This window comes from Acanthisitta chloris, unplaced genomic scaffold (genome assembly GCF_000695815.1).
Source record: "Acanthisitta chloris isolate BGI_N310 unplaced genomic scaffold, ASM69581v1 scaffold42831, whole genome shotgun sequence".
Taxonomy (NCBI): domain Eukaryota; kingdom Metazoa; phylum Chordata; class Aves; order Passeriformes; family Acanthisittidae; genus Acanthisitta; species Acanthisitta chloris.
The window spans coordinates 1-15,466 of NW_008656178.1; the positions used below are offsets into that span (position 1 = coordinate 1).

The 15,466-nt window shown below is 41.0% G+C and overlaps 1 protein-coding gene across 1 annotated transcript; it reads left to right on the forward strand.

The window, feature by feature from the left end:
- Positions 1-1,176: 1,176 nt before the first annotated feature.
- ZRSR2 (zinc finger (CCCH type), RNA-binding motif and serine/arginine rich 2) lies at positions 1,177-13,731 on the forward strand (the record flags this gene model as incomplete). The annotated part of the gene is given in 11 exon segments (XM_009084193.1): positions 1,177-1,256; positions 1,405-1,504; positions 1,787-1,916; positions 1,918-2,019; positions 2,222-2,308; positions 4,526-4,564; positions 6,861-6,976; positions 9,822-10,035; positions 12,152-12,207; positions 12,369-12,478; positions 13,109-13,731. Coding segments are annotated over 11 exon segments (1,525 nt in total), but the record flags the coding sequence as incomplete, so codon positions are not given.
- Positions 13,732-15,466: the final 1,735 nt, after the last annotated feature.

Genomic DNA, 15,466 nt, shown 5'->3' on the forward strand with positions numbered 1-15,466 from the left:
TGCCCACCTCCTCTTGTGCTGCGGGGGTCTGGGAGTGAGGAGAGTTTCTCTTTCCTTTCTTTCCTTGGGTTTCATAAATACCTAAGAAAACTTGGGAGCTGGGAGGGAGGTTCTTGCTTGTCAGCCCCAGGCACTTGTTGAGGGATGTGATTGGTTTCAGTCATGGACATTACTTGAGAAGTCTCGGGGGTTGCAGAGGCAGAGAGCCCAGGTGGGGACACTGCCTGAGGCATTGCTCTGTGAGGGCAGGCACTGCTGCCAGGGTAGCCACCGTGGTGTCACTGTGACATGCACAGGTGGTGAGGATGTGAGCAACCCTGAGCGGAAGGACTGAGGATGTGGGTGAAGTTTTGGCTGTCTGAGTTATACTTATGGAATCTTTTAAAATTACACACTGCCAAATGGGAAGGTTTTGGTCTTCTGTCAGTATTTGCTGTGGCAGAATTACACAAGTTGGAGATCGTTCCTCCCTCCTATTTTTCCATTATGAACTGGCTAAGAAGAGGAGAGCTTGAATGAACCTCGACAGAAAAGGGGTTGATGTGAAAAGGCTTTTAGACACTCAGAGGGGTTTTAACCATAGTGACAGCTTGGTGCTGTTTCCAGGCAGCTGTGCAGAGCTGTCAGACAAGCAAGGAAGAGCCTGGCCAAGCAGAAGAAGACCTGAGCAGTGTCTGTGGGGGCTGCTCAGTGTGCTTTGTTATCTGTGCATTCAGACTGCTGCCTGGGGAGAATATTAAGGGAGAAGGTAAAGATCTTAAAAATTCATATGCTGTAAAACAAAGACTAGAATATGCTGAAAGATGTGTGAAAATTATTGGGTAGGAGATCCCGAAGTTTTTCTCCCTAGTCTTATCTAGTGACAAAGTTTCAGGAGCTGAGGGAGATTTCTTAGAGTTGGTCACAACATCAAGTACTTGAGCAGAGCTCAAGAAGGATGAGACTGTGTGTGGTGTCTGAGTGGGACTGTCAGTGCTGCCCATGGGCAGCTCTGGCAGCACAGGCACAGCTTCCCCTGCCACATCAGGTGCCTCTGCAGAGTTACTGTGCCATGAGAAGGGCTGTTAGTTCTGCAGTTTGTGCAATTTCATGCTGCTGGAGGAAATTAAGTGCATGTGTGACAGTGAAAATCGTTTGTTTGGCTGTTTAACAAAAATAATGGTCTCTCATCTTCAGCCATCAGAAGTACAGAGCTATTCTGAAGAAAGAAAAGCGAAAAAAAAAGCGGCAGGCACTCGCCAAACTAAGGGACTCAGGTAACTGAGAAGTGTTTTGTCACTGGAGCTACAAGTTATTTCTTTTTCCTTTTGTTTTTTTTTTTTCTTTAAAAGGATATAATTCTGTGTGTCTTTGCTGGCTGTAGCATTCAGTTATTTACATGCACTGTTTTGTGTTTTTTCTCAGAAGCTACAGAAAAAGATGAATCGGTGTCTGAGGAGGAAGAGGAGGAAGTGGAAGATGAGGAGGAAGAAGATGAAGAAGAAAAAAAACTTGAGGCAGAAAGGTGAAAAATCTAGAAAATAGCAAATATGCAGTAGACACATTTGTAGTCAGTTCCATTTTGATACTTTGAAAACTTTCAATATGTTCTGTAGACAGAATCCTTTTTGGATGACACAGTTCCCTAAAACCTGAATGATTCCTATGGAATTTTCTCTTTTAAAGAAGATTAGATAAGCTGTAGTTATTGCTGGGCTAATCAATTTGAATTGTGTGCAGGACAATTGTATCAGTTATGGGTAGACAGTAAATGGGTGGTCTGAGTGGTGTCTGGTTTCCCTGGCAGACAAAAACTACATGAGCAGTGGTTGCTGAGAGAAGAAAAGGCCCAAGAAGAGTTCAAGCTAAAGAAAGAAAAAGAAGAGGCTGCAAGGAAACGTCAAGAAGAAGAAGAGGTGATGTATAAACTGAGTGTCTATTGTGTCTGGCAATAAGGTAGACGTAGTGTAACATCTTGTACTGTTCTGTAAGGGGCCCATTTTGGCTGATGCTGGTGTGTTTGAAAGCACAGGCTCTTCTGTCTTTCGTTCTAGGAGAGCAAAATTGGAAAGGAAGAGAAAACAATAACTTTTTAAAAGGGTTTTTGTCCAGAGTTTTAGTCACTGATGACTGGATGAAAACTTACTGGTCAAGAAGTTGTAATGCAACAAGATAGTTTTGACTTTGATTATAAAGTATTTGTTTCCTTAAATAACTTTTCTTAATTTTTTTTATCATAAAGAGGAAGATCAAAGAAGAATGGGAAGAGCAGCAAAGAAAAGAGAGAGAAGTGGCACAGCAAAAGCAACAGGAGAAGAAAGAAAGAGAGGTGATTCCTGGTGGTGGGAGGATAAACATACTCCATATCCTGTTACATGATCAGATACAGCAGTTATGCATGTTGAAGAGGGATCTTGTTATAAATAACAAATGTGTTGATGTATGTAAATGTGTTGAACAGAATGGAGTGAAGTAACTAAGTTCCTAAAACAATCACCATTAAAGAGCACCTAGTGGGTCCATATTCCTAGAAGGGTAACTCCTTTTAAAGCATCTGGTTGTTCACAGAATGTGATTGTTTACATCAGATAAATGCAGAGGAATGCAAGTTCTGATATGTACAGTTTTTGCATCCTATGTTCAAGATGGTACTTCCTTAACATCCCAGTTGAACCCAGTCAGTGCTGAAGAAAGTGCCCAAAGCAGATATGGAATATGGAAGTACATTGCTGCTGTTCCTTAACACAGCTCCTAATCGAAAGATGTGTTACAGCTCTTCTTTCCCTGACTCATCCAACGGGATGTATCTTTTTCTCAGAGCTCCATGGGTGAAGTGAAAAATGATACTGAGGATAGTGGTCATTAATAACATTTCTGTTAATGGTGCATTCTTCTTAAGTTTTAGAAGTTGAATGACCTGGATGTAAGATGTCCTGTACAGAAATCCAATGTGAGGACTGGCCTGTTGTTGCCAGTGAAGGTTGACTGCAGCTTTCTAGGATCTGGTCATTTCAGATTCTCCACAACCACAAAGAAATTCCAGTCATTCTGCTGAGAGGTGTCTTGCTACTGTGTCTGGTAGCCACAGCAGGAGAAGAGCCACAGTTCTGTCTCCTGCAGTTCATAGTTGGTTGTGTGGCTGATTATGTAACACTTCCATGGGGAATTGCAAAGAACAGCAGTTGTATTTCCTGTCTGACTTCCTCTTGTGTTAAGTGTCCAATTCTTCCTTTGCAGAGTAGGGAGAGAAAATGATGATCGTGTCCTTTATTTAAGGTTGAGGTATAGTTTGAAGAGAGTTGAACCATGGCAGGTTTTTGTTCCTTCCCTCTCTCCTTATGTCTGAGTTTGCCCAAGCCCTCAGTGGAATAATTTGGTTCCCTGAGCTAGATGGAAGCTGCTTTCGTGTTGGTTTGGTTGATTGTTGGCTTGTTTGTTTTTTTCTGGATTACTGTTTTTTAACTTGGCTCATAGAAGGCATTGACAGGCCCAGAGGGGAACTGAGTACCAGCTGGGAGTGGAGCCACTGGTTGCAGCAGCAGCAGGTTGTGTAATTGATTTTGCCTGTGTCTTGAAAGAGCAGGTGATTCAAATTCTACCAGTGATTCAAAAACAAGCCCTTAATTTCCCTCCCTAAGATGCAAACATATATTTTCTGTTTTGGTGAGTGGTAGTGGTTTGGGGTTTTGTTTTGGGTTTGGTTTTTTGTTTGTATGGTTTGGGGAATTTCCGTTTGGTTGATTGGTTTTTGCTGTTCTGTTTTGTTTTTCTTTAATAAGGTGGATAATATCTGACATACTTGGTGATTAGTACCAGATGCTTTCTGCATCCTCATCTTGGATTGCTTTTCCTATTTTTAATTTAATTGCTTCTTTTCCAAATTAGAACCGTGTTAGCATATTTTCTTGTATTGATTTTGTTTAAATGTCTTTTTTCTTGGAACTTCATAGAATAATTTGCTAAAACTGATTTCTAGCCCAGTTTGGAGAGTGACTATTGTTTTGCTCAGCCCACCTAGAAGAAGGAAGGGGAAGAATATCCTTATTGTTTTTCTCTATTTGGAAGGCTAAATACAGTTAACTTATGATGTTTAAGTTTCTCAGCAGTTCCATCTTTTGCTTTAACAGAAGTTCACTGAGCACTGTGTTTTTTCTGTATAACTTAAACACAGAATGTGTACATTAAAAAGTTTAGCATAACTAAACAACTATGGACTTAACTGTAACCACACTTTGTACTAAAACAGAAGATATATTGAAGTATTCAATAGCTGAATGACAGTTTTAAAAATGAAAATTAAACTTCTGTGTTATCATTTAGATTAGAGAATCATCTATGTGAGGGTCTTGTCTGATGTATCCTTTAACAGCTTTGTGGTGCGTGACTTACCACAGAGCCAAAGTAAATCTGCTGTTTTTAAAGCAAACCCCATCGAACTTATTATGCATAATCATTGAGTATTGTAAATTAGGTTCTTAACTAAAGAAACCAGATGTTTTGCATGTCCTCAGGGTTTTCACTAGTCCTGTGTTTGCACCATTTATAGGCAGCTGTGCAGAGGATGCTGGATCAAGCTGAAAGCCAGGTATGCTCAGAGACTCGCTGAAAAAGAACTGAAAAGTAATTTAATTGCCATCCGGTGTTTGCCTTCTAGCATGCTGTCCATCTGCTCTCAGGAACCTAATGGCCTGAATAAATTTAATATATAGTGGCTTGCATGAGCTGTAAACAATTATTTACTGGGTGGAACATAATGAAGCATATTTCTGGCTGGTTGGTGGCAGTGCAGTTGTGCATGCTGATGACTCTTCAGGAGATTTGAGTCAAAATGAACCTGGAAGTACTGCTGTGTGCAGTTAAAAAACACTGTGCATGATGGTTTGTTTGTGGATTGTAATTCTAAATAAATCTGTCAGTCCTGGGTGGCAAGGCAGACTTGTCTTTTTAAGCAGATGGCTGGTTCTAAATAAAAGGATTCAGCAGTAGAGGAGGGCACAGCTCCTTAAGAAAAAGAAAATAAAAAGGTGGGGGAGGGGGAAGCTGGCTGCTCAGATGCCTGGAAGAGCATGGATCTCAAGCTGGCAGTGTGTAGCAAAGAAAACTGCAGTTTTCATTTGATGTCTTAGAGATTGCCTTAAAGAATAATTTGGCTTTTTATCCCTGTCATATGATTAAACTTGAGGAGATTCTTGCTCTGTTTCAGCCACTGCATGAATCTGAAAAATAATTTTTCTCCTAGTTAACCCATTGTATGTTGATTGCTATAGCTACATTGGAGTTGCATTCAGTTCCAAATTATGTTTAAACAGCTCTTTAAGTAGAGAATCTAACTCTGTTTCATAATATGGGCAGAGAAATGCTCTGAACTGCTACCTGCCTGCAGCTCAAGATGTATTAGCCATTTCTGCAAATGAATAGGCAGAAATGTGGTACATTAGAGTCTGCATTATAGTATCAGTTCAGGGTTCAGTTACTGCTGAAGTGACAGTGCTGTTCTGGGGAGAGAAAATTGCAGCTGCGAGTCATGAACAGAACTGATAGCAGGGTCAGATGCTACTTGTAAATAAAGAGAGTTTTCAGCTGATGTAAGATGAGACTTAGGCTGCTCAGCTTTACAGATCTTTTGGTTAAAATGAAATTCCCTTTTTTAAATGTGTGTTTTGTTTGTAGTCAGTCAAGGCTTGCAATTTGCTAAGCCTGTTTTTAATTACAGAAATCTTGGTGGCCCAAGACAATCAGTTTGGATGCATTTACTTCCAGTGCTGATTATGAATTTATTTTTTTTTTTAAATTCTGACCTTTGGCAGGTTACTTTTATTTTACGTCTTTCTAGACACACAATCCAGTGATAATGCTAAACTTACTGAGCTTTGAGTTATTGCAGAGACAAATAAGTAAATGGTTGTAGCTTTCTCTCTGCCCAGGGTATGCTGGTTTGGCTGGGGTAGAGTTCATTTTCTTCACAGTAACTAGTATGGGGCTGTGTTAAGGATTTGTGCGGAACACAGGGGTGATGATGCAGAGATGTTTTTGTTATTGCTGAGAAGTTCTTACACAGAGCCAAGGCCTTTTCTGCTTCCCACACTGCCACACTGGCAGGGCAGGTGGGAGTGCATGGGGGGCAGCTGGGGTGGCTGGGGTAGAGTTCATTTTCTTCACAGTAACTAGTATGGGGCTGTGTTAAGGATTTGTGCGGAACACAGGGGTGATGATGCAGAGATGTTTTTGTTATTGCTGAGCAGAGATTGCACAGAGCCTTTACCACTTTCCATACTGCCACGCTGGCAAGGAAGTTGGGGGTGCATGGGAGATTGGGAGGAGAAATAGTCAGGACAGACACTCAAGCTGACCAAAGGGGTATTCCATACCATATGACATCATGCTCAGTATATAAAGTGGGGGGAAGAAGGAGGAAGGGGGATGTTTGGAGTGATGGTGTTTGTCTCCCCAAGTAATCATTACACATGATGGAATCTGACATTCCTGGGGATGGCTGAATACCTGCCTGTGCATGGGAAGCAGTAAATTCATTCCTTGGTTTGCATTGCTTGTGTGCAGCTTTTGCTTTCCCTATTAAACTATCTTTATCTCATCTCAGTGAGCTTTCTGCCTTTTACCCTTCCCGTTCTGTCTCCTTGATCCCACTGGTGGGGGAGTGAGTGAGTGGCTGTGTGGGGTTTGGCTGGTGCCTGGGGCTTGGCTGCAAAGTGAGAACCAAGGCACTGGGCAGCTTTATAAAACAATGCTTTACATAGGTTCAGCTTGCCTTGTAGTAATGGTGTTCAGAATTGCATATGGATTTCACTGGTAGTATTATTTTGACATTGCATTTCTTTATTGTTTCCTAATTTCTGTTCATTTTAATGATTTTTTTTCCACAGCTGGAGAATGGTGTGACTTGGCATAACCCAGAGCCCCCAGAGAATATGGGAACAGAGAAGGATAGAGCAAATTGCCCATTCTACATTAAAACAGGTTCCTGCCGATTTGGAGACAGGTAATCTACTGAATATTTACCAACATAGAAGTGTTGTGGGGAGATGGAAGGGAAACAACCTTATTAGGTCATATGCAAACTGAAGAAAAATTGCTGTATAAAGTAGTTTGATGTATTCGGTTGTGGATTGAGAGCTGAAGTGTTGCTTGGCTAGAATGGAGCTATTTATTGTTATGGCATATTATTGATGGTGCATTCCAGTTACATTGGCCAAACTGAGTTTTCCTTAGCTCTGACACATGCACAGATACATTCAAATAGAATATATTTGGTTTGTTATTAGTGCAGGCCTGATATGTCAGATGTTGGGGGATTTTTATGTTTTCTAATTTCATGTGTTGCATTATCCAAAAGATAAAATCAAATCTCAGATGGACTAAAGCAAGTTAAGGCAAATCTGCACAGTTGGGAATGCTGTCATGTAGCTTCCAGAATTCTCCTGTCTGAACACTATTTAAACATGTGATACATTCATCCTTTACTCTTGTATGCTGATAGGGTGTCCTGTCTCAGGAAGGAAGTCTAAAAGGCAAGAACAGAGGAGGACCAGGATGGTCAGAGATTAGCAACAACTTCTGTAGAAGTGGTTGACAAGTCCAGACACTGTGTTCAAAGAGGGGATGGAAAAGGGCTGTGGTAGGTGAACAGCAAACTCATGAATACGATGGGAAGGATTATTTGCAGTCTAGTTAGGTGTCTCTGGGTGTTTACTAGCTTTAAAATAAAGGACTTTCTCATATGAAACCAACGGCAAAACTTCTTGCCAGAGGACATAGAGGAAGCCAAAAGAGTCATGGAGTACATATTCATCAGTGACCAGGAACAATGATGACCCAAGTGCAGCATCTGGCTAGAAAGTCCTTGATCTATTTTTTTTTTGTGTTGAGGAGGAACAACAGCTTAGCAGGGAAAGACTGATATTTATTTCATGAATCTTCAGCCTAAACCATTAAGGCTGTTTTACTGACTTGTATCACTGAAATGTGTGTGGTTCAGCTATGATAGTTTTCTTTATCCTAGGAGTAATTTGTTTCAGTGTGATGTATATTGTGGATAATTATGTGATAATTCAAATCTCTGGAAGCTTCAAGTCCACATTTTTTTTTTTGCTCTTCTAAAATATGTATTGAATTCCTTAATAAGCCTTTGGCCAGCTATTCCACTGTAGACAGCATTTTTTTCTGCTCAGATGTCGAGGTCTTTGTAATCTTTGCTGCATTTTTGTTTCAGTGGTATTTAATGGAGGTAACCTCCATGGATTATTTATGGAATGTATTAAATGCAGTTTTGCTTTGAACTATGAATAGCCTTGGAAAGTAAATACTGAGAAACAACATATTCTGCCCTTCTTCATTCACCCATAGTTGTTGATCTCAGCTACTTCTCCTTCATCTTCCTTCTTCTTCCTCACATACCTCTTTCCTTCATATTCTGGTCATTTTAACCCCTGGTTCTGTCTGTAAGTTGCAGGGCAGACACAGCTTAGGGTAAGGACTGGAAGGATGAGTTGGAAGCAGTTGTGAAAAACTGAGAGCCAGTTTTATGAATAAGTAATTGTTGAATCTTGACAAAGCTCACTATGTCTTGAAGAAACTAAAACTGTCTTGAGTTCACCACTATCAATTTCCCCAGTAATTCAAACCCTAATATTTTGCAGTAATACCGGATTTTGGGATCCTTGATTTTCCTTGGGGTTTCTTTTGTACTGTCATGTGCTATAGTCATTTTGTGTACAAACTGCATTGGTTGGGTTTAATATTTTGAGTTCCAATAGACCAGTGATAGGAAGAAGCTTCTAAAACATAAAAATAATAACAATAATCAAATTAATTATCTCTAGTTTTAGTTTTGGGTTTGAAGATTGGGGGGTTTTTTGTTGTTTGTTTTTTGATATCTAAGGTATCAGCCAGAAGGTGAGAGTCAATTTCCAACTGACTGGATGCAGAAAAAAACTTTCCAGGTGAAGTCTAGGTTGTAATTGCCCATTTTGAGACCTGACCTCCCTGCAGTTTGTCTGTGCTGTGCCAGTGCTAGATGAAGAGGTTAGACTAGTCTGGCTGTTTTCTGATCACATGAAAAGAAAAGTGTTGGCAAGTGCATGATCCAGTTGCCTGGAGAGGTGTTTGAAATGGAGATCATAAAGCACAGTGAACTAAACATGGAAGCTAACATCTGTGTTCTTACTGAACCCAAAGGGGAGAACTGTATTTCAGCGTGTGAGGGAGGTAGCCTGAATATGATGGATGGTGAGGGAGACCTAGTACTTTTATGGCTGCCAAGAAGATGCAGATTAAGATAAGACTGACTTAGAAGAATTATTTTTTTTTTTCAGAAGTGGAAAAATACCAGTCTCATACTCATCCAAGTGCAGGTCTAAACATGCTCTCCATCCTTCACTCCCTCTCTCTACCCACCATGTGATGAGAACAAGTTCAGTAAAAGTTGTTCAGTTTGCAAAAAGAAGAGGAGGGACTTGCTCTAAAGTGCATTAAAAAACAGTCAGTAGTCTTTCTGGATAGCCCTTCAGAAATGGGGAACACATTTAACCCTAGTAGCCTAAAAGAAATTACTTGAGCTCTCATTGTGACACTGATATCTATAGCTTTTGTAGATGTGGGTTTTTTAAGCAAGAACGTATTTATGCATGGCAGGAAGAATTGAGATTGTGTGCAAACTTACTCCGAAAGATTTGGTTTAGTAATTGAAATATGTTGATCTTCCACTGATGGATTTGCTTTTATAATAACTGTTACTGAAAATGGCAAATGTTTGAAACTTCAGCAGGTGCATTTTCTGCTGAAAGTGCCAATCTTTCCACTTGTCTTTCTTCACTGGGGATGTCCAGGTGTTCTCGCAAGCATAACTACCCAACATCTAGCAAGACACTACTCGTGAGAGGGATGTTCATTACCTTTGGCATGGAGCAGTGCCGGAGGGACGACTACGACACGGATGCAAGTCTTGAGTACAGTGATGAGGAGACCTACCAGCAGTTCCTGGAGTTCTACGAGGATGTGCTCCCCGAATTTCAGAACGTGGGGAAGGTTGTTCAATTCAAGGTATCACCTGAGTGCAATAGCTTGTTAAATATGTAACATATACCATGGAAGTTATATTTTTGTAGCCTTAAGAGAGATTCTGTCCAGCATGTCCTAGCTAAGTCCTATGTGTATTAGAAAGCTATACAGTGTCCTTACAGCAAACTCTGCATCTCTCCTGTCACCTGTAAACTTGTCACTGCTGTTATAGAGCATTGTCTTACTCTGGGTCAGTCTTCTCTCCCACTCCCCTGAATGGTTATAAAAGCTTGTGCTTTTATATTGCAAGTTACTCATACTGCTCAGCAATCCCCTTACCTCACAGTGCCTTCTTTACTTATCCTGTGCTAAGCCCCAGAGGCTCCACTAAGACTGCTAGACAGTATAAATACATCTGAGCTACTCTATTTGTGCCTAAGGAATGAAATAGTGAAGCATACACCCAAATGACGTCATGGCTGGATCAAATCAAATCAAATTACAGTGAACTGAAAAGGTAGTAGATATTCTAGTAGGAATATGTTACATAAATGGTGTTGAGATTTGTCACCCATCCTTAGTTTGTGCATTTGGTTTGCTGAATATTCTGTACAGAATTTTTCTCATTTATATTGTGATTTCTTATGGGGAAAAAGAGCAATCTGTAAATGGAGATCTTAGAGATGAATGTTGTTTGTTAAGAGCCCCATGTTGCCCCAAACTAGGCAGCTTGGATGTTATTGCAGCTTCCCTTTCTGCTTGGCATAAAAAAAACAGGAGGCACACAGTGCCTTTTCTCCTTTTGTTTCCATCTACTGACAGCTGCCTCGGGACTCACACTGCATTAGCATTTCAAGGAAGAGGGAAGTAGAAAGAGTGAATTTTTCAATAGTTGTATAATCAGCTTTATAGGTAGGAAACCTTCACTTGTTTGGAGAGGTATCTCCTCCATATTTTGACTCCTGGGATATGAGCAAGCTGTGCCCTGTCCTAGAAGACAGGATATCTATTCCCTATGGAGCGTGGATTGAAACGCTGTTACCAGCAAACTCAGGTCCTCGACTGCTGTTGTTCTGTGCAGTTGTGCTAAGATGCACCTGCTCGGGTCCCTGTAACTGTTAGTGTGGCATTCCACAGCTTCTGAGGCAATTGTACAACCGCAGTCTGATTCTTCTGGGCATTTTCATTACATTAGAGATGCTTCAGAATGACATGTTGGCTGCAGGGCTCGTACCTGTGATAGAGCCGAGTCTCTGCTACCACTTAGAATCAGATTATACACACCCCTCTTTCAGCTGATTTCCTTTTCCAGTGTAGCCCAAGGTTTTATTCCTGTTGTTCTTTCTGAGAAACTCCTCCAGAATCTGGAAGACCCTGACAAAACACTCTTCTTTTCCCACCCAAAAATGTCTAAGCCAAAAACCATTCTCACTTCTTATTGTATTGACATTGTTTAAATCAAATAGTTTGACTGCTCACCCTGCAATATTTAATTATACAACAGCTTGTTGTTGTGTGTGAAGCCTTTCCTGATCCAGTGCACAAAGAGGTATTCTGTGAGGGTCAGTCAGGGATGAAAGGAGCTGCTTGCTGTGTTCTGTGTGGATATTGGAAGAGGCCTGGGGGCAAAAGAGTCTGTGGGCTCACAGTTCTGCCCTGGAGAACTGGCTTCTACCTGCTTGGGCCTGCCTGTCTCAAAATCTTTTGTGACTAGCAACAAGGTTTTTGGAAGGTAAATTGTGTGTATCTGAGAGTTTTAGATATACTTGGAATGCTAAATCATTATGAAGAAAGGAGTTTCAGAACTGTACACTGAAAGCTACTGACTGGCTTTTCTAACCCATCTCATGGGGATGCTGGGAAGGTAAATTGCTCTAAAGAGTCTCTTACCAAGTAATGAATCCCACATTTCCACATGAGGATACTACTAATTGTTTTCTTAGTTGCTGCTAATTGGATTTGGCTGTTGCACAGTAGGATTGGCCCAGACAAGTGCAAGACAATGGAGTACAAGCTGTCTGAGTGTTCAGAAGGAAATCATACACAAGTTGATATCGATGAGCTGTGATAAATGAGAGTGGCTACCAGCTCAGCAGCCATGAGCTTCTGTGTGGCACAAACCTTCTGCTGTGCTAACTGAGTGTTTCCACCCCCTTAGGTCAGCTGCAACTATGAGCCTCACCTGCGAGGAAATGTCTATGTCCAGTACCAGTCGTAAGTACTCACAGTCTTGTTAAGTGTTTGAACTAGTTCCGATGAAGGAACACTGTATACTCCATGTGATTCATTCTCATACTGTAATGGGAGCCCAGAGTTGGTAAGTGACATCTGAGCTGGTTGTGTGGTGGTAACTGTGTCGTTTTCACTCTCTGAAGGGAGAAGGACTGTCAGGCAGCTCTGGCGCTGTTCAGCGGGCGGTGGTACGCGGGCAGACAGCTCCACTGTGAGTTCTGTCCTGTCACCAGGTGGAAAACTGCCATATGTGGTGAGTCATGTAAACACTTGGAAAAGAGAGTGTGTGTTCCTGAAAGAGTACTTAAGGAAGTGAAAAAGAGGGATTAGTCTGTAGCTTTCAGAGCTGCCTAATGTAGTTAATTTCTGTTCGGAAGACAAATGTGCTAACTTGCTAGTGTAGATCTAGGAAAGAAAGGAAATACTATGCCATGTCACCCAAGTGTCTGAATCATTCTGGTAAAATTACCTTGGACTGGAAAAGAAAGTTTGGATTCTGTCTTTGGAAATAATAATCTTAAAGTGAAACTAAAACAAATTCTAATTTGTCTCTTGAAAAGCAAGAGCAGTTTCTGAATTGTCACCTTTTCTCAGCAGTAACTATCACATTTGACTTATCTAGATTTACATTCTTAGATTAAGGAAATGAAAATGAAATTTGTTTTAAGCTAAAACCGTCATAGCTGTTAAAAAGTTAATTCCGAGAAAAGCACATCATGAAAATTAATCTTGTGTGAATTAATTTGATACGTGATCAGATGCATGTTTTTCTGTTTGGAGAAGCAAAATTCAGTTTAATTAAGTTCCTTTCCAGTAGGCACATAATGAGGAAGGAGATTTAACAGGTCTGGTTTATGAAAAAGCAAACCCTCATCTGTTGCAGGCTTATTTGAAAGGCAGAAGTGTCCAAGAGGGAAACACTGCAACTTTCTTCATGTGTTCAAAAATCCAAACAATGAGTTTTGGGAGGCCAATAGAGACATCCGTATTTCTCCTGAACGGACTAATCAGTCTAAGAACTCTGAAAGGAGAAACAGGTCGAGCCACCGCGATGACTATTACAGCCGGTCCAGGAGAAGGGGCAGCCCGAGCCCAGATCATTCCTACCGGAGAAATGGAGAATCCGAGAGAAAAAAGAACCGCCGCAAAAACAAGAGGCGGCGCCGGTCAGGAAGGTCACGGAGCCGAGAGAGGAGGAGGTCTCACAGCAGAGGGAGGAGGAGGAGAGGTCGCAGCCGCAGCCGCAGCAGAAGTCACAGCCGAACACGCAGCAGGAGCAGGAGCAGGAGCAGGAGCTCCTCGCGATCCAGGAGCAGGGGTAAAAAGAGGTCGAGCAGCAGAGGGAAAAATAATGAAACTCCCAAAACAAAGTGAGAATTACTTTTAGAAATTGCTAATTGATTGAAAATAGAGCTGACAAAGAAATCTTTCCGGTAGGGCACCAGATATATTTGAGTCTCCAATAAAGGGTTCTTGCACATTGAAATGTTTCTACCTAATAAAGGAACTTAGTTTACTGTGTGCTAAGCTTCAGGAAATGAAAAGTTTAAGGCCTATAGAAGATGTGAACGTCAAGTACTCTAGCTCCTCTGTCCCTCTGACTGCTGCAACACCTGGATACACACTGAGTACGAAGAGAGAAGTAAAGCTCTTTGGTGTATGCTTATTTCTGTGTTATGTGTGTGTTAAGTGTTTACTGTCCCTGTAAGGAGTTAGTGCAAACAGCCAGTCAGTCCACACCCAGCACTGCAGACTGAGGTCTGTGTGGGCGACTGCTGTTTGTATTTGTCATCGTCAGTGGGAAATCTCTTTCTATACAAAGTAAATATAATCCTGTTATGAGTTGGAGAAAAAGGACCTCAAAGGCATCACTGTTTGATTGTACAATACTTGCCCAGTAGGAGCTTTGTGGTCATGAGTGTTGGATTTTTCTCTCTCTCTCCTGACTGAGCTGCTGAGCTAATTGCTTGTAGGGATTGCAGTAGACTAAAACCAAGTAGGAAGTACACAGAAAAACAATCAATTTATTCAGTACCTTAATCCCCAAGTAAGAGTGGAGACCATACAACTGTAATCCTCAAGTGAGGATAGAAAATACTTCACATACCTCTTGGTTGCACACCATTTGTAGGTGAAAACAACCTGCCTAACCTGTGCTGGAGGGGTAGAAAGTGTCCATCTGGGTACCAAAGATGCAGGTGTGACTGTGAAGGCTCAATCAAGATGGTTGCAGAATGGCTGAAGAAACCGAAGGTTTTATATCTGAAACAATACTTTATGCTTTTGGGAGAGGAGGACTTGACTTAAAGGCTTTTTAGGTTTATTTTACAAGCAGTTTTAAGGCACCCTACTGCCTCACTTTCCTACGGCCAAGGTGAAGAGTAGGGTATATAAAAATGAAGTTATTGGGACAAAACCTTTTTGAAATGACAGCTATATTAGCAAAGTACCTGCAGTTAGATAAATCCTTTATCCACAAGTATTTTTTCACTTTTAAATGAAAGATTTGTGCTGTTAGATGAACTGTACTTCACATGGCTTAACTTCAGGTGTTAACTTAGGCACGTGGGTGTCCTGAGACACTTGGAGAGAGCAGCTCGTGGCACTGACGGTGCAGGTGCCCTGAACAGTCTGCAGAGATACCTTCCTCTTTTTAGCCTTTCCAAAGAACTTAGGCTCTTGCCTTTAGAGTACAGATCAGACCCTATGAGTTAGAAGCCTAAAGTAGGCATGAAGTGCTCCCAACCAGGTATTCATTATGATTCCAGCAATGTAATGTAAAGTGTAGAAAATTGGATATCCAAAACTGCCAATAGCATTCCTCACAGCAAGAACATGTTTCCCCCAGGATAGTTAAGATAGAGTGGACATTGCTTCTGGATATAGTATATATATTTTGCTTTTTTAAATGCATACTGCACCTAGCATGCTGACTATACATTTTTCCTTCTTTCTTCATGTGTAACTGTTGTCCAATATGGAGTAATACAACAAAAGTGCTATATTGATGTTCAGTTCAAACCCAACTTTCACTATATATTGTCATAACTGTAGGCAGAGCTGTAGCATAGTTAATTTGATTAAATGTTTTAGTTATCAACAGATGTAGGAACTGTAATTTAATGGCATAACTTTTGAAATAATAACTTTGTTTGAAAGGTGTATTTCAGAGGATAGACAGCACTAAGTTTTAAATTCCATTTGGGAAATTTGTGACCGCCAGTTTCTCATTAACGTATCT